The sequence below is a fragment of the Limulus polyphemus genome, unplaced genomic scaffold (genome assembly GCF_000517525.1).
Source record: "Limulus polyphemus unplaced genomic scaffold, Limulus_polyphemus-2.1.2 Scaffold101, whole genome shotgun sequence".
In the NCBI taxonomy this organism is placed as follows: Eukaryota; Metazoa; Arthropoda; class Merostomata; order Xiphosura; family Limulidae; genus Limulus; species Limulus polyphemus.
In genome coordinates this window covers 1,070,118-1,088,565 of record NW_013665711.1, presented here as the reverse complement: position 1 = coordinate 1,088,565, position 18,448 = coordinate 1,070,118, and the positions used below count along the sequence as shown (strand labels likewise).

Here is an 18,448-nt window from a genome sequence, read left to right as displayed (position 1 = left end):
GGGGCGGGGAGATAACTGAAAGCTGTAAAAAAATTATCATTTGAAAGTTAAATTTTGTCATCATGTTTTCCTTAGAGTATTCCAAACAGATCTAATACAATTAAACCCTTGGGGGTTTTCCAAGAAGAAGAATGTATAACAATATAATGGTTGGAGACGGCTTGAATTGGTAACGAAGAAAAACTTTAATATAAGTTTAACATAACAGCAAATGTACAACGTTTCGACAAGGTTTTGTCATCAACAATATTTTCACCACACCATATCCATTGCCGACGATGTGTTTCGCTTAATACCAGAGCTCAACTACTTGACTGGGATACAACAAACACTATTATAAGTTCTTTTTCTTGGAAAACCCAAGGGACCGAATAAAGAATCTTCTATATAAAAACACAATAAGCCTAATAATAATGTCCTATGACAAATATAACTATTTAAAGCCGCTGTTGAGTAGACCTACAAAGTTTTAATCACACTTTTTAAGAACGATTTTACAGGCCCCGTGATACTCAGTCTGATGGCCAAAATTATAACTACTGGCCTAAACTGCAATGACTAGAGTAACAAGTCTCAGGGAAGAACGATGTGTCACTCTTCCACCACACCTCTTTTCGCATGCCCTCCATGTGGATAAGGGAGTATTATGAACAGTAAGTACACCCCAGCCATAAGGATCCTATGACAGCATTACGCTGTCGAATTATCTGGAATTTGCTATATCTAGGTATACATGTATTAAAAATTTTACGTATGACGTCACGAGTTGGATCTCCTACGACACTTCACATCAGCATATGCTAATCGCTCTTGTAAAAGTGGTTAATTATCGCATATACATATACATTTTGCGTTTTTCTTGATAGTCGGATGTTTAAAATTGTTTTTATTTCAAAACTTTCGAAACATGACATTAATTTTAGAAATATACATGCATATTCCATATTTTTTTAGGTTTGTTTAGGTATATTAATATTGTTTTCTTTGGAAATATACTCCTTCAAAGGTACAAAATTTAATGATTAATCATTGAATTTCGTAATTTTACATGGATTGATTAATAGTGGATAATATAAAATAATGATATGGAAAATTTTAACATTTTTCGTGTTTTGTTCTTTTAAATTTGTTTCAGCTCCGTCTGTAGAAAAGTTTTAACAGACCCAAAATAAATTGATTAATTAACTTAATATCTATTGCCCAATGCAAGAAGTTATTTGGTTAAATGATGTATGTATGCTTCACGAATCAATACTCTACAAAAACATAATTTTTTTAGGTTACTCTCAATGTAATGGTTAAATATTGCGGGAAATAAAACTGGTAAATATGTCAAGATGTCGTCATGCAACTTTTTCTTAATACTGATATAAACCACTAGAGGCCCAGAGAGCCATTTTGGTTGTATAAATCAATAATTTAGAATAATTCAGATTTAGATTTGCCAAAAAACCGAACTATTTATTCAATTAACACACACTTAACAATACATATAAAACAGAGATAAATCAGTCTGATTCCGCTGGAAATTTGATCTCCTATGCATACAATTAAAATTACATTTGTTGTGGCAATACACGCGAATATCCTAATCGGGCTTCAGAGAAAGTAAAATAAATAATCCTTCCAACTAATCCAGTGATGAGGATACCTTATTCCTAAGCTAAACGATACAATGATGTCCCTGATGTACAACTTATTGAAATGTAGTAAGAAGTTATTATCTTAGAAGGAAAATCGTCATGTATATCACAAAAAACATATCCCAGCACACTTCCATAGTGTTTTGAACATAGTATAATCTGTTATACATTAGTAAGAAAAATAATAATGATTCTTTGAGCTTCAAGGAAATTTTATAACTTTTACATTGCTTTCATGTAGATACTTCTTTACGACACTGTGTAAGGAAAATAATCTTCTGACATTCCATGTGCATTATCTCCTCCGTAAACGAAAGAAAAACTCCCATCTTAATCAGAATTATAAAAGAAGAGGCCGAAATAAGGAATGCATTCTCAAATGTGCCGAAATATCCTCCTCAAAAGAGATTTGTTGTTATAAATATGAGCCATTTGATACCTAACAAACAGAGTGAAATAATGCAGTTAAACAGTCCAAAAACATTTAGTCAGTTGGGAGTTTCAACATAAATCTAATTTGGATTTACCTTAAAAACCGATTAATTGTGAATTGTGTTTACAGCAGTAAAACATGCAGGCACAAATTTATCATGGCCTTACAGTTATAGAAAATCTTTTCTTTTTTTGCATAGTTACGCTTTAACATATTATAAAGTTAACAACCATAAAATAAACTGAGAATAGGTAGTTAACAAAATCACCGTTATAATTAAGAAATGCCCCCTGGGATTCGTATGGTAAATAAATAATTAACTCTGAATTAACCATCTAAGCGAGATGTTATTAATAAACGAAGCTACACTTCAGAAATGGAGATTTGTTCTTCTAAAAAAATGCTATGATGAAATGTGGATAGAAATATATGAAAGATTAGACAGTAGGAACTGGAGTTCAATTAGTTATATTCGTCAACATACTGGACACCAGCATTGCCATAATTCTGCGACGCCGACCGAGACCGTGAAGGACCTCCGTAAATATTGGGATTGTACCCAATAGGTCTTTTGTTTAAGTCATTACCTCCCTGGGAAGGTTTCGGACCCTGTGGAATACTGGATAACTGAGAATGTTGCGGTGATTCGGGAAAGCGGTGGTACTCAGAAGAAGGCTTATGTGGGACAGGAACCTGAGGTTTGACTTCTGAAGACCTATAGGGTATATAAGCAACTGGCCGAGTTTTAAGTGCATCATAGGAAATAGATCTAGAAGGAGTGGTATCGTCATAGGAGTTTGGTCTAGGGTCAGGTCTTGCTACGGAAGCACCACCGTAGAAATTAGGTCTAGGGGCAGGCCTTGGTACAGATGCACTACCATATGAGCTAGGTCTACGAGCAGGTCTTGATTCTGGGGCACTGCCATAAAAGCTAGGTCTAGGGGCAGGTCTTGGTGCTGGGGCATTGTCGTATGGGCTTGGCCTAGGGGCAGGTCTTGGTGCTGGGGCATTGTCGTATGGGCTAGGGCTAGGGGCAGGTCTTGGTGCTGGGGCATTGTCGTATGGGCTAGGCCTAGGGGCAGGTCTTGGTGCTGGGACATTGTTGTATGGGCTAGGTCCAGAGGCAGGTCTGAGAGCAGGTGCACCACCAGAGAAAGTGGGCTGAGGAGCTGGCCTAGCGGCAGAAGCCCCACCAGCATAGTCACTAGAAGGAGCTGCTGGAAATCCAAACTGATTAGGGGCAGGAGGCCCCAGCAGAAATTCTTCAGGGTAGTACCGCTGGTAGTAGCGAGCCGTTTGGTTGGGTCCTTTATGGTCGAGTGTCTGAAACACAAATCATAAGTAAATGTAAAAACATGTGCTACTTATAAGCATAACAAACCATATTGATCAGAATAAAAGAGAAAACAAATAAAAATATTTATTAAATCCACAAGATTTTGAACAGAAAGAAACCTTCACTACCTTTACCATTATAAATTAAAATTGAAGCAAAATATGTTAAATCACAATTATACGTAATAGATGGTTAATGTGAACGTAATTTATGACTGATTATGCTCTCGTCACACCCACATTATTACTTACTTTGTACAAATAGTCATTAACCACGTAGAACTTCTCAGATCTATCACATATGTCTTGAGCAGACGGTACGCAGTTCAAATGAACCTGGTGAAATACTGTACCCCCAGGACACATCCAAGAGTGACTAACGCCTCCTGTACAATAGTGGAAGGCGCGACAGTTCACGCTGTCATCAGCATAATAGCCATCATTCTTTCCGGAGCAGCTAAACTTAGAATCTGCCAGAAGCAGGGATAGAGGGTCAGGAGTAGTAGGTCCTCGTTCCTCTTCACCAGCATAATCGCCATCTTCTTCTAGAGACTGCTGAGGTACACTGCCATACTGGAAAATGAGTATGTAAAGTAAAGTTAACAAGTGTAATGTTATCTGAAAAACTTTTAGTTTCAAGATGGTAATAATAACAACAACAACTTTTCGGTGTGGTGTAAAATGCTTAAAAATGGTAAATCAAGGAGACTTATTAGGCGTACGAAAACATTTGCTGTCAAAGGAAACTTTTAAAACAACAACTAATCTTTACAATAATCATAACCGAACATTCGTGTTAAAAATATCTATGATCTCAAGTTATCATCCATCTTATAAGATTTGAATTAGTAGCGGTCTCGAGTTCCTCTACGAAAAGCTTAGATGGTTATTAGGTACAGTCAATCTTTGAAGAGTATGACACTGAGAAGAAAGACTAAATGTCAGATCAAGGTAGCTCTAGAATACGATGAATGTGAACATTTTGATGTCAGCTATTTTATTGTTTTTATTCCTGCCATAACTTTCCTTTTATGATGAAAAAACTATGGTTAACGTGGCCTACTTTTAAAGAGATGACAATGAGCCTTTTTACTTGTTGCGAATTTTTCCTATTAGGTAACTATTTAACTTATTTTTTTCTCGTTCTTGTTTTTTTTTTCTTAGTACAAAACTACACAATAAGCTATCTGCGTTCTGTTTACTACGGGAAATCTAACCCCGGATTTTAGCGTTATGATTCCGTAAACTTACCACTGACCCGCTGAGGAACTCTCATCATTTAAACTACTGCATTTATATGTGTTTCTTTAGGTAGCAAAGTTAAGTAATGTCCAAGAAATCCTTATGCATGCAAACCTAACACACTTTCTTAATTTTAGATGTGTTAAGAGAAGACTGAAAATGACTCTAAAGAAAAAGTAACAGAAATCTATCTACACCTTTGGACCACTTGCTGCTTGTCTTCTTGGGCTACCACGAGGTGGAGAATAAGCCTGGACGGGCTGACCTTGAAACTGACGTTGTGGAACCGTGTAGCGTCCACTATCTACCTGTCTGCCCTCACTTCTTGGACCTGGGAACTGATAAGCTGCTTGACGCTTTTCCTAGTTAAAAAAAAAAGAGACTTACACTTTTATGGCACACTCTCCCTCGTGCTTGCTGGTAACTAATAGTGACTCGTGTGTGCAACATTCCAAAGCCAATAATTTAATAAGTGCATATAATATTCAATACGCATCGAAAAGATTACGGTAAAAGATAAAAAAATACAATTTATCACAGGTTTGCTATCAACATTAAAAGCATGGAAATATTCCAGTTTGCATTCCTTTGCTGAATTTTTTATCACCGAATATTTAGTTCTAGTTTTCTTTTTTCTCGCTACATTTATTCACGTAAACATTTTTTTAGTTTCGCTAGCTTTATTCACCGAAACGCGATACAATCTTAGAAGAATCCTATTTTCACACAGACAATACCGGAACGCTTTTCGATACAAAACGATAAGTAAGTGCAACTGTCATATTTTATTTAAAAATTGAATGACAGATTCATGGGGAAAGCAGTGACTAATAAGCAGCATATAATGGTTAATTCATGGGAAGAGAAGTGATTACTAATCAACATATAATGGTTAATTCATAGGGAGAGAAGTGATTACTAATCAGCATATAATGGTTACTTCATGGGAAGAGAAGTGATTAATAAGCAGCATATAATGGTTAATTCATGGGAAGAGAAGTGATTACTAATCAGCATATAATGGTTAATTCATAGGGAGAGAAGTGACTAACGAAGCATATAATGGTTACTTCATGGGAAGAGAAGTGATTACTAATCAGCATATAATGATTACTTCATGGGAAGAGAAGTAATTACTAATCAGCATATAATGTTTACTTCAAGGTAAGAGAAGTGACTAACGAGCAGCATATAATGGTTACTTCATGGGAAGAGAAGTGACTAACGAGCAGCATATAATGTTTACTTCAAAGTAAGAGAAGTGACTAACGATCAGCATATAATGGTTACTTATGGGAAGAGAAGTGACTAAGGAGCAACATATAATGTTTACTTCAAGGTAAGAGAAGTGACTAACGAGCAGCATATAATGGTTACTTTATGGGAAGAGAAGTGACTAATAAGCAGAATATAATGGTTACTTACTCTTTCTCCGGCTGTCACGTAAGCTCCTGCAATACGCGAGAAAGAGAGAGAGAAAAAAATAAATAAATGAAATAAATCAGTCTCTAAATATATTTATAATAGCTTAATGATTACTAGTTCTATCTTAAACTCGGTTGTTGTATTGTTGAAACATGCTAACAGAAATAAATAATGAAACCTGTACAGCAAAAACAAACACAATGAATAATTTCCCATTTTTTATCGTTTTGAATCAAAAATTTTTGTCATAAGTTGTAAGAACATTATATCCTTCTCTTAAAATTATATTTTTTTAATTATTTGAAATGATTACAACTGCAGTGGAGTAAAGTAAAGTAAAGAAATACTGATTTAGATTTTTAATTATTAATGTGTCTGATACCACAGATTCACTATCTGTGAAAAAATTTAAAAATACAGTAATTATCATGACAGAAAATAATTTTAAAGTAAAATACTTACCGAATAGGAGAAGAGCACAACACAGAAGTCTCATCACTGAATATTGTATCTGAAAGTAAAAGGTTTCGGTTTCGGTAATCACGTGAAATATGTACATGGTGTTCGGCAAGTTTTTAAATATAAATAATAGAGTTTATTTAAAAATGAACAAAAATGTTAGTGAAGCTACTCTGTACTGCAAACATCTTTCAAATTCTACTCTAAATTTAACCTCCAATTTAAACTTCCTGTTAGAACTTTCAAATTAAAAACCCTGTTAGTGAATGTTGTTTGTCTTTAAATACAATTATAAGATAATCTTTAGTTTGTAAAAATATGCAGAGACTTCGATCTCAAACGATTTTTAAATTTGTGTAAGTTTTCATAAGGTTATTATTTAAAAACCTGCGATATATTGTTATAAGCGGGATCATACCTCCGGTATTTGTACCAAAAAATGAACTTGCACTCAGCATTTTTCTCAATTGAAATAGCTATATATAAAGATGAAGATCCATGAGTTAACACGTATAGCCAATCTGAACCCAACGAAAAAATAACTAAATAAACTGACAAATATGGATGGTTGCATAATCACAAAACAGAATTAATTAATTAAGAAACCTTGATAAAACTTAACTAGAGCTATATAGATTATTTCCAACACAACATGAGTAAGTAATTAAACGATAGTCGGTCACAGCTAGAGCTATTGAAAGTTTCTTTTATTAGCTGACAAGTCTCTTATTATCACGATTTGCAAGAGACTTAATTCAACTAATCCAATATATTTCAAATAAAAGTGTTGTATAAGATCCTGTTCTATAGGGAAGCGAGACATTTTTTAAACACCGGTACTTTTTCACTGAAAAATAAACAAACTACAGAGTACATTAAAACTATCGTTGTAGCACTCCAAGAAACCAGTTTATTTTGGTTGTAAAAATTATTTTATAAAAAAACCAATACAGGAAAATCTCGAGTAGAGCTACTATTGGAAAGCACGTCGTCATATGTGCAGTATTGTAAGGCTAATTACACGAAACATGGCTTGTATTAAACGAAGTTAAACCTACCGTCACTAGCGGTGATTATCCTCAGTACTTGGTCGATTCCTTTAGGAAAATATACTCGTAGTTAACGAACTCGTCTTTTTATATGGCAGTGTGACGGCATGTGAAACTTGTATTGACCTATTTTAGATTACGAACCGAAGAAAGCTGCACAGCCAATGTAATACACGGATGTGCCGTATAGTTGCCCAACTGCCAAAGTAGTGGAAGGGGTTTGGTAATGCACCTGAAAAACCTGGCCTGCCATCAGAGGAATCGGCCAACGCCTGTAACTAACTCAGGGCCAGCTAAACAAAAATCACTGAAAGCTTAACGATGACCTATTTTTGTAGGTTTACTCCCATCCATATATTTTAATCCTTTACACCTTTGATGCTAGTTCAAAAGATCAAATTAAACGTTTCCAAAATCAAGTGTTTTCAGAAATGATTTATACTGTTAGAATTATAAAATTCTAAGATGTCAAAACTCCCATACTTATGTATGACTAATATAATCACGCTTCAAGCTGCACCTGATGATGGCCTTGGAAGGAAAATTTGGTTTGTTTGTTTGAAGTTAAGTATAAAGCTACACAATGGGCTATCTGTGCTCTGCCCACCACGGGTATCGAAACCCGGTTTCATGTGTTGTAATTCCGCAGACATATGGAAGGAAAGAACTAACTGTTAAATTCTTATAATGGATTCAAGACGCTTCAGTATACAGTTTATACAACTTTATTTTGAACTTTTAAGCATATTCTAAAAGCATTTAACATATTCTACTTATTTTCATTTTCAACGTAATGTGAAATTATATCAATACAACTTATCTCTGATAAAAAGACGTCGCGGGAATGCGACTGCCCAGGTGTTGTAATTTCACACATGTCTTGTTCGATGCTATTAAGACGTCAGGTGAACTTACACAACATTTCGTAAAACGTTTGTTTGTAGTTAAATACAAGGCTACACAATGGGCTATCTGTGCAGTGCCCACCTGGGGTATCAAAACCCGGTTTTTAGCGTTATAAGCCTTCACACTTTTCGCTGAGAAATTAAAAGAGCTTTAAAAAAAGAAGAAAATACAGGTGGGAATGGAAGTGTCTCTCATGTTCCAGATTTCAGTCGTATGAAAAAAAAAGTACAATGTATTTGACTCAATATTAGTGTGAAACATGAGTATTTGTTTAAATTTTGAGATAAAATAATAACTTGTATATCACTTTACTTCAAAAATTTAAGATTTTTATAGAGTCAATTTATAAGATATTTTTGTTAAGGTATTTATGGAGTCAATTTATAAGATATTTTTGTTAAGGTATTTATGGAGTCAATTTATAAGATATTTTTGTTAAGGTATTTATGGAGTCAATTTCTAAGTTATTTTTGTTAAGCTATTTATGGAGTCAATTTATAAGTTATTTTTTATTATTACTGATAGAACAGTATAGGGTACGTAGGAACATAAGCCAGCTATGGTATTCCCAAGTATTACTACCCTAAACATTTTTGCAATAGTTCATAGAAGGTGAATTCGTGAAAGTTTAACAAGCTTTCAGTACGGGGTTATTCAAAATTGTTTTTTTTTTATGACAATCATCAGATTGTAAGATGCAAAGATGCTTTCTTCGAAACTAATTGTTGCAATTAAATTTAGCAGTTTATGATGCGTATCAGTTGTGGCAACACAACTCATAATTTCTTATGTGGATTTTTATGATACAGATATCTAATAATTATTGACCTATGTGCGACCAGTTATTTATTCAAGATGTAGAGGTGATATGTACAATTGGGTTAATCTTCAAACCTTTTGTGTTTTGATTCTGAGTCAGCAACCAGTTGGTTTAATATTGTATTATTCTTTGAATGAAAGTTGCTAAAGTTTAGTATCTTTAACTGAAAGGAGTGACCATACTTGTTAGGGAGGTGCGAAAACCAATCCGGTTGTTTAAATGTATTGACTGGGGAACAATAATACCATTAAAACACGCTACACGTGAGATATTTCACGAAGTCTTTAAACATCGCAAACTTGTTCTCTCGTGAATTGCTCGCGTGTAAAAAGAAAAAAAAAAAAAAAGGTAAACTTTTGGGTTAAAACATTAAAGTAGCAGTTATTAACATACTTTGACACTATCTTATTGTGTTTTGATTTTGAAGTGCTTGAAAGATGCGATGAAAAGGAATACAGACAAAAATGAAATTGTGAATTTTAGTAATATCAGTTGAGCTAGGATTCCACTCTATGGTGTATTCTTTTTTATTTATAGCACTAAACATAGAAAATGTTGATTGAAATGTAACCGTTTCAAACAACATGCATAGACAGATAGGAGCACTAACTAGGCTTGTGAGAAGAAGCATGCCTGCATGATAAAACCTGATCTAGTGTTACACTAGTGTGAGCTCTATGAAACGGATGAAGCCTAAATGTTCCTGACTGGGAAATAAGTGCATTCAGAGTAATACAGGTTATCTGGTAATTGCATTTCTTTATTTTATGTCAGTAGTTCACGAGCTGATATTTTTACCACTTCTTATAACGATGTCTGTTCTCTGAGTGGACTTCTACACCAACCTAATCTTTGTAAAGAGAGAACGTGCCCGGTTTGTGCAGTTAGATTTCTTTGTTTTTGAATTTCACACAAAGCTACACTAGGGCTATCTGCGCTAGCCGTCCCTAATTTAGCAGTGAAAGACTGGAGGGAAGGCAGCTAGTCATCACCACCCACCGCCAACTCTTGGGCTACTCTTTTACCAACGAATAGTGGGATTGATCGTCACTTTATAACGCCCTCACGGCTGAAAGGGCGCTCATGTTTGGTGGGATGAGGATTCGAACCTGCGACTCGAGCTCCCTATCCACCTGGCCATGCTGGGCCTGTACAGTTAGAACGAAGCAAATTGTATATTGTAATTCACTTTACGTGTTTGGTTAGAATGATTTTAATATTCAAAGAGAGTTGATGCTACACAGTTATGCTATTATGTAGCATAAACTAATAACTGCAATCTGTATACTTGCTTATAGTGGCACTTACGCGAAAATATAGGTTTACATGAGTTTTATGGAAAATATGTGGTTGGGTGCGTATCTAAATGGTTTTTTATTGTTCATGGAAGTATTTAGAATAATTAAAGCCATATCAGTATCATTTACCGCCAACTCCTGGGCTACCCTTTTAACAACTAATAGTGGGATTGACCGTAATATTATAACGCCACCACGGCTGAAAGGGCGAACATATTAGGTGTGACGGGGTTTCGAACTCGTGCCTCTGAAAGTGCAAGTCCAGCACCCTAATCACCTGGCCATGTTCAATTATACTTAGTATTATAGCTTTAATCACCTGGCCATGTTCAATTATACTTAGTATTATAGCTTTAATCACCTGGCCATGTTCAATTATACTTAGTACTATAGCTTTAATCACCTGGCCATGTTCAATTATACTTAGTACTGTAGCTTTAATCACCTGGCCATGTTCAATTATACTTAGTACTATAGCTTTAATCACCTGACCATGTTCAATTATACTTAGTACTATAGCTTTAATCACCTGACCATGTTCAATTATACTTAGTACTATAGCTTTAATAATAACAATAAATACGTTTGCTTTTCAACCAGAGCCAAAGCAATTAACACACACACAAAAGGAAAAATGGCTCCCTCCCTAACTTACTTGTCTAGATGGTTTGTTTGTAGTTAAGCACAAAACTACACAAAGGGCTATCTGTGCTTTGCCCACTACGGGTATCAAAACCCGGTTTCTAGAGGTGTAAGTCCGCAGACATAACGCTGTCGCCATGCCACTGGGGAGCTGTCTAGATGGACGCGTGAAAGATTCATGTTAGCATTAAATGTCATCCCCAGTTTTCTTCAATCTTCCTTTTGCAAAATGTATACACAACATAATTTTGATAATATTATATTTGTTGTGTAATTTTTCAAGCCATACGCTACAATTCTAGGCGTAGCAGCAGCCATAATTGCGCGGGAAAGTAGATGCAAGACGTCTGTTGTTATGTAACGCCTACAGGTACGGTTATTTTTTGTTGCTAAGTAGCAATTAGTTAACGGCAGAAAGAAAGGACATTTTCTTTTTAGTTACAAAAGTAGAATGTATAAAAGGAACAAAACTGCTAGCAGTTATCTCTAAATCACAATGCTTAAATGCCTATGTCCAATTTCGAGTCACACATGGTCGAGTTCCAGTCCTGCGACAGCGACTAGAATCCGAGTCTGATTTACAAAATACGCGGCTCGATTTGCCGGACTCGTGTGTTACAAGTCAGAGTTATGGCATGATTAGGATATTAGACTAAAGTCAATTATCCTGGATGAGATATATTCTTCTTTTTTGTATGACAATGCTAAACAACAGATAAAAAATGCAAAATCTAGAAAATTATAAGCCATTTTCTGTTCAGAGTTAATTACAAAACACTTAAATTTTCTAAATATGGGTAAGTGGAAAAAATAAAATATAGGATTGTTCATGCACTTAATGAATCTTGTAGCCAAGGTTGGTCTTGAAATCTCCGTACACCTCTCACACTAACATACTTTCGAGGAAGAATCGGCTCTCAGTTTCCATCCAGAACCAAGACTGTAACAAAGAGCACACACTATTCTGGAGAAAAGAATAGTAAGGTAAGAAAGTATAATATGAATGGTAAATAAAACAAAGTACTTACTTTTTATGCTGATACATTTCCCATAATCTGAGTACTAACGTATAGAGAGCCAATAATTTTGCATCTAATTCCTCACCCTTAGTGGTTGAAATTGATAAAAAAAAAGGTAAACACACATTAATCGTATCAGCTATATTTGGAACTCTTTAGTAAATACACATATCTGTATAATTCAATAATAGAAAGAACAGAAGCGTCGCTAGGCACCGGCACACGGAGCCTGTACCCCGATTCTATTTGACAGTGCCCCGAATCCCGAATCTATTCCGGATAGAAAACCATGATCGATATCATACTGTTATGACCCCGAATCTTATAAGCACCTAGCGGCGCCTCTGAGAAATAAGATAAAAGAGGAAAGTAAAATAATACTTCATTCGCACGTACACTAAGGCTTGAATTCTGATATGAACTTAGTAGATAGATTTGGACTGTTTAAGCCGTCATCTTATTTTCTTGTAACTGTGAAAGTCACAGGTTGTAATATAAAGATTAGATTTTCAAAGATTTTTACTTCTGTGAATGTCTGAAAGACAGTTTTTGTTGTACCACAACCACTTATCTTTTTCCACTGATACTAAGCTAACAGGATCTTAAGGGCCCATTTTGCGCATTTTAATTCAATCAGATGTAAAACAGAAATTAAAAACACTTTTGCCATGTGTTCACGTCTTTTCTCGTTTATTGAAAAAAAAACTTATTGTTTGCATTCATTTTTGCTCTTTAAAAAAAAATAGCATGGACGCAAAGTCTGTTTTTACTTTTACTCATTTTTTATTATTCCTCGTGGTTATAGGTCGTAATACAAAATCCTCAGTTCTACTCATATTTATAAGCAAAAAAAGTGATAATTATCTTCAATTTGTGTTTACTTTTCCGATAAGTGTTAGGAAAGACACACGAATCTCCAATTTATAATTACTATTACTAAATGAACGGCAAGGCAGTAATACGTTCTATGTTGTTGTTTCTATCTAATATGACGATGTAAAATTTGTTGTTGAATTCTATACGCGGCTCTGTCTGTGTGTTCTCGTTTAAAGCATGAACGAAAGATAATGATAGAGGTATTGACACACTTTTATTTAAGTATGATTCCTGATTATCATAATATCACTGTGTGACACGAGAATAAAATGATACTCAAATTTAGGCATAAAATTCGTATTCTGCACGTCACCTTTTTAAATTACTGCTCTGTGCGAGAGAGACGTGAAATAGGATTTTTTCAGCCTTAATTTATAAATTAGGCTAAATATTATATACATACATTTTTTATTAATAATTAAACATGGCTTGAAGAATAAATAATTTTTCATCGTCTATGTTTTTATAATGGTTTTTTAAGATACAGAGTCATTGTTGTATCTACACACGATCAGGTTCGCAAGAAATATTATAGTTATATCGATTGTAAGGAAATGTAAAAAAAGTTGCGATTCTGAAAATGTGTGTTTTTTTTCCTAATACAGGTACGAAAGTATACTCTGTATATTGTTTTCCTGAGTTCACCCAGAATTCAGAACTTACAACAAGGTTTGACCAGCATCACCTGATAATATAGTATTAAAATCTAGTGTTACGAAGTGAAACACCAAAGCTGTCGGTTTTATTTTTTTTGGATGGTCATCAAGGGGTTTAAGCTGTTGTTGAAGACTTGCGTCGGGATTTGAAATCCACTTCTTCCCATTTAGGTTAAGCATCTTGTTATTTATGAAACAAACTTTGAATTTTTGAGTACAAAGATGTCTGAACCTTAAACTAAAGATTTACTGTATAGACGTGCACTGTGTTTAAGCAGTTAACAGTAAACCAGCAAGTTTTTATTCTGGAGGTGTTGAAACGGTTTGTATAAAAGGGGAAAAAAGTTATCAGGAAGCCTTTAACTGGCAGTCGAATACAACACTTTGCTAAATTGAACATCTATCTGTGATACTCCTGGTGTAATGATGAAAACAGTATTTCATCTAAAGGGCTAAGTAAACTAATTAAGTTAAAATATTCAAAATTACACTAGTATATATATTCTTTTTCATGACGTTTTCTCGGATTGTTAGTAATTTATTTTATTTTTACAAAGATGTATGAAATACTATTTATATATATATATATTGCAATATATTCTCAGTAGTTTGGTAAGGAAGTAAAAACATTATATCATTTACTAAGTTAAGGATTTTTCGTGTTGTTGCCCTATATTAGACACTGGTGACTGTAATTGTATTTAATTCATAGAATTTTTTCAAGACTGGATGAACCTGGCCAGTAATATAAAATTATGCAAAATTGAAGTTCCTTTTTCATATCACACTCTAGTGATAACATAACGATATTTGTTAACATACCTTCACCGACATAAGAGCGTTCTGTATTGTGTTTGTTGGTTTGTTTCAGATATTTGCGCATAGGTACATAAGGGCTACTCTAATCAAATAATAAGATTTGACCGTCACTCTTATAACGCAACCACAGCCCCAAATTTCGAGGCGCGTTTGCGGCAACGAGACGTCCGTCACGTGTCCTCGGATTCACAGTCTAGCACGTTCACCACTCGGCCACGCCCAGCCCAGCCCAGTTCAGTCGTCATTTAAATGAAGTGTGCAATTTAAAACACATTATTTATTTTTAGCGTATCTAGTAACATGTTGAGAAAATTGAAAATATCTTTGTATGGGTGAGGGAACTGTGTTTCCAATACGGCCGGTGCTAGCGGGGATCCGAGCCCCCTGAACTGTCGTTTCCCCCCAATCTAATGTCGTCATTCAATCTAATCTTCGATTTATTTTAGGTTTGGTCCCAGCATATGTCTCATTGCCCTCCTCCTCCCCCAAGTTAAGAAAGCTGGAGGGAGGGACTGGTTTCTAGAAACTTCTTATGAAAGATTTCCATGAGAGATGATTTTACAAGTAAATACCGTTTACCATATCTCTAGTTAACCCGAAGAGTAGACGTTTTAAGCAATATTATAACGTTTGAGGCAATAAACTAAAGACACGGGAAGAATCGTTGGGTGAAAACGTTACTAATTAAACATTTTCAAAATTCGTTTCTCTTTTGTCTATATAAAAACTTGGGTAAAGTTCCGTTTTTGAGTTAGCTGATCAAAAAAAAAAACAAAAAAAACAAGGTAACCAACTGCTAATGGCATTGCTTATTGTACCATCACACAACTAGGAACGGAAGTCTTTGAACTATTTAAGTCTTGATGGCAAAATTTACTGAAACGTAGATTTTTAATTGCATCCCTTCCTTTATCCGTTCCGAGGCAAAAAAATAAAAAAAATAATAAAAACAAATTGGTAAGCGCAAAAACTAAACAATAGGCTATCTGTACTCTGCCCACCGCGGGTAACCAAACCCGATATTTTGCGTTATAAGCCCTAAGACTTGCTCACTGAGCCATAGGGTGGCGAGACGTATCTTCAAAATATTAATATATCTTCACAGTCAAGTATGCCTATATGGTAGCAGTATGTAGATAATGCACGTTACGATTGTTTTACATTGTATGTAAGGAACACTATGTAACATATACCAGTATCGCATATTTCTTTTTTTTTATACGAACGCATCGAATTTATTCTGTAATAGTAAGTGTTGTGTAAAACCAGGTTTAGGTTTTGAAACATTATGGCTAATTAATTTGTACTTCATCATTCGTGTCATGCGTTAACAAGTTCATAATTCCAGTACAGTTTCACTTGTTTTCGGAGTAATAACGTATTGTTCTGTGTGGAATACGAACATGATATAAATATTTTTAGATAAGTATAAGATTGTTCATAAATTACTTTATCGATTAAAAACATTTCAGAAAAACGAATGTAAAAGTTTGTATGAATGACCAAATTTACCGAATTCGACTCAAAGCTACTGATGTTTGAACTTTACAAAATGATGTATACGAATAACACACTATTTAAAACAACAGGGGAATAATAACAACAACGTGATCAAAAGAAGTGAATTTGCCTAACTATTCTGGTGAGTGCCATGTATGTTATTAAGCTTTATTAAGTGAGATCAACAAATAAATTCCTATCGTTCTGTATTTCCTTGTATAAAAGCATTAAAACAAAAACAAAAAAAAAAAATACTGTCGATGAGGTTTAAGGATTTTTATTTCTGCTCCATAGCTTTTCTATTGAAGACTTCTGGAACACAGCATAACACTTCCGTTTGATTCGATAGCCCTATGAAATGAAAACGTACAACTTATGGTATACCTGTAGAGTGATAACGACATAAACTTAAGCTTTTTGTAATCAATTTTGATTTTCATTAGATGACAAGTCACCTAGTTCCCTTCCCCCCCCTCTTCCCACCGTGTCTCAGAACTAAGTCTGAGGGTTTATAACGGTAAAAACCGGATTTTGATAGCCTATTGTATGTCCTATTGTATAGCATTATGCTTAACAACAAACAAACAAATAAAACAAGTCATTTATTTGATAGCTTACAACAAAACAATCATCTTATTACAGGAGTGGTGAAAACAGGTTTCTCAATTTTCAAAGATGCAAAAGATTCACTTCTTAAAACTTAAAAGTTTTCAGCCAATCTAGTTTCTTGCTCTAGTTTTTTTTTCCCCCTGTTCATGAGGCGACAAAATACAGCTAGGTACATGGAAAGGTGTTATTATTCATGGTTTTATGTCCTCTACCTTCTGTGGTCCGTGGGCGTGAAATGGCGGTAACCTGAGTTACTGAAAAACAGGTGAAGGAGAAATAACTAGTATATCACGTCAGTAGAAACAAGTGGTAAAAAAAAACTTCCGGTAATCATATTTTAGACAATGAAAGCACTATAACCTCACGTGACTAACTGGTAGATGATCGGGAATTTGTAAACCAGCCTTGTGGCGGTCATGACGAATTAGTTCCTTGAAATTATGCCAGAAATGACGAAGGTCCTTTCATTAGGTTAGAATAACGTACGTATTTTGTAACTACTATTAAGGCCAAGCACTTAGTGATTGAAAAAATAATGGAATAACAACAGTGAGTTTCTTAGCGGATGTTATCGGACTGTGTCACTTTTCTCATACTCATAAATTGAAATAAGATACATTTTAACTGTCTTTGTTTATGTGACTGGTTCGTTTTCTCATTAGAAATAAAACGATGAAGCTGGCATGCGGTGTTATACAAGGAAGATTTATCTTAATTTCCAAATATTCCTAATCACATTTCTTTTGCATAGAATGGCTGACTAACTACCTTCCCTCCGAATCAGTAGTTCAAAATTAAGGATAGCGGCATATAGCCTCAGTAGCTTTGCCATAAATACAAATACACTACCATAGTGTGGCTAATGGAACTTGAATCATGAGTAAACATTGTCACGAAGATTTTGTGCAGTAGGTTCAGCATCATTAGCAAACATTAGTTGTAATGCACTAATCCCCCAATAAGTTTGCTCGCTAAATGTACATTCAGTTTATTAGTGACTGCACATACCTTTCTAATTCAAATGCGTAGTCACAGCTAGGAAAGTAGAACTATAATGTACCATAAATGAAAAAAGGGGGATTACAGAGTGTTAACATTTAAAAAAGGAAATGGTTAAAGATGCTGTAAGAAGTTAAAACTGATCACTGTTTCGGGCAAGCGAAAGTTTTCGATAAAGATAGTTAAAAACTTTGAAATAAATATATGGTTAACATTTGGATTAAACAATCTTTATCAAAAAGCTTTCACAAACACTCAGAAACAAACAATGTGTGTGATTCGGAATGTATGACTTTTCTGTTACTTCAGAGATTGTCTGGCAACTGCTCCAACACAGAAACATACATTTAATGATTGACTAGAGCCTTAAAAGTATGTTTTTTCTGTTGCTTAAGAGATACGTTATCTGCTACAGATCAGAAACACAAAATAACTACTTAAAAGATTAAAATGGGTAGTAGAGATAGTTGACTGTGTATATTTTTCTTTAGTGGGGCGACATATGTCAAATTTATGAGCTTTTTTCGCTGATAAAAATGCTTTTACGGCTAGAAAAGCGTAACACAATGTTTTATTGCTTCATGCTTGTTTCATAATGTTAAAAGTAAATGCATGAAATGTGTACATGATTTGTTTTAGCTCAAAGCCAAACAGTGGATTATCTAGCGTTTGGTGCCCGGCATGGCCAGGTGGATAAGGCGCTCGACTCACAATCTGA

The 18,448-nt window shown here is 34.7% G+C and overlaps 1 protein-coding gene across 2 annotated transcripts; it reads right to left on the bottom strand.

The window, feature by feature from the left end:
• Window positions 1-1,483: 1,483 nt before the first annotated feature.
• Window positions 1,484-12,336, bottom strand: LOC106470056 (vegetative cell wall protein gp1-like). 2 transcript variants are annotated; one of them, XM_022399496.1, is made up of 6 exons: window positions 12,281-12,336; window positions 6,541-6,589; window positions 6,079-6,104; window positions 4,851-5,015; window positions 3,664-3,984; window positions 1,484-3,399 (listed from the first exon to the last, which is right to left on the bottom strand). In XM_022399496.1, exons 2-6 carry the CDS (start codon window positions 6,572-6,574, stop codon window positions 2,539-2,541), a joined length of 1,407 nt encoding a protein of 468 aa, XP_022255204.1. In that variant the 5' UTR covers window positions 6,575-6,589; window positions 12,281-12,336; the 3' UTR covers window positions 1,484-2,538. The 2 variants fall into 2 exon arrangements, with proteins under 2 accessions (XP_022255204.1, XP_022255200.1); XM_022399492.1 differs by lacking the exon at window positions 12,281-12,336 and adding an exon at window positions 7,596-7,654.
• Between the last annotated feature and the right edge of the window lie 6,112 nt (window positions 12,337-18,448).

Coding starts and splice junctions, on each gene's coding strand:
- LOC106470056 (XM_022399496.1), bottom strand. CDS start 6,574: ATGAGACTTCTGTGTTGTGCTCTTCTCCTATTCG. Junction 3,985..4,850: donor AAGCAGCAAGTGGTCCAAAG/GTGTAGATAGAT, acceptor CTCATTTTCCAG/TATGGCAGTGTACCTCAGCA. Junction 3,400..3,663: donor TTAATGACTATTTGTACAAA/GTAAGTAATAAT, acceptor TTTGTGTTTCAG/ACACTCGACCATAAAGGACC.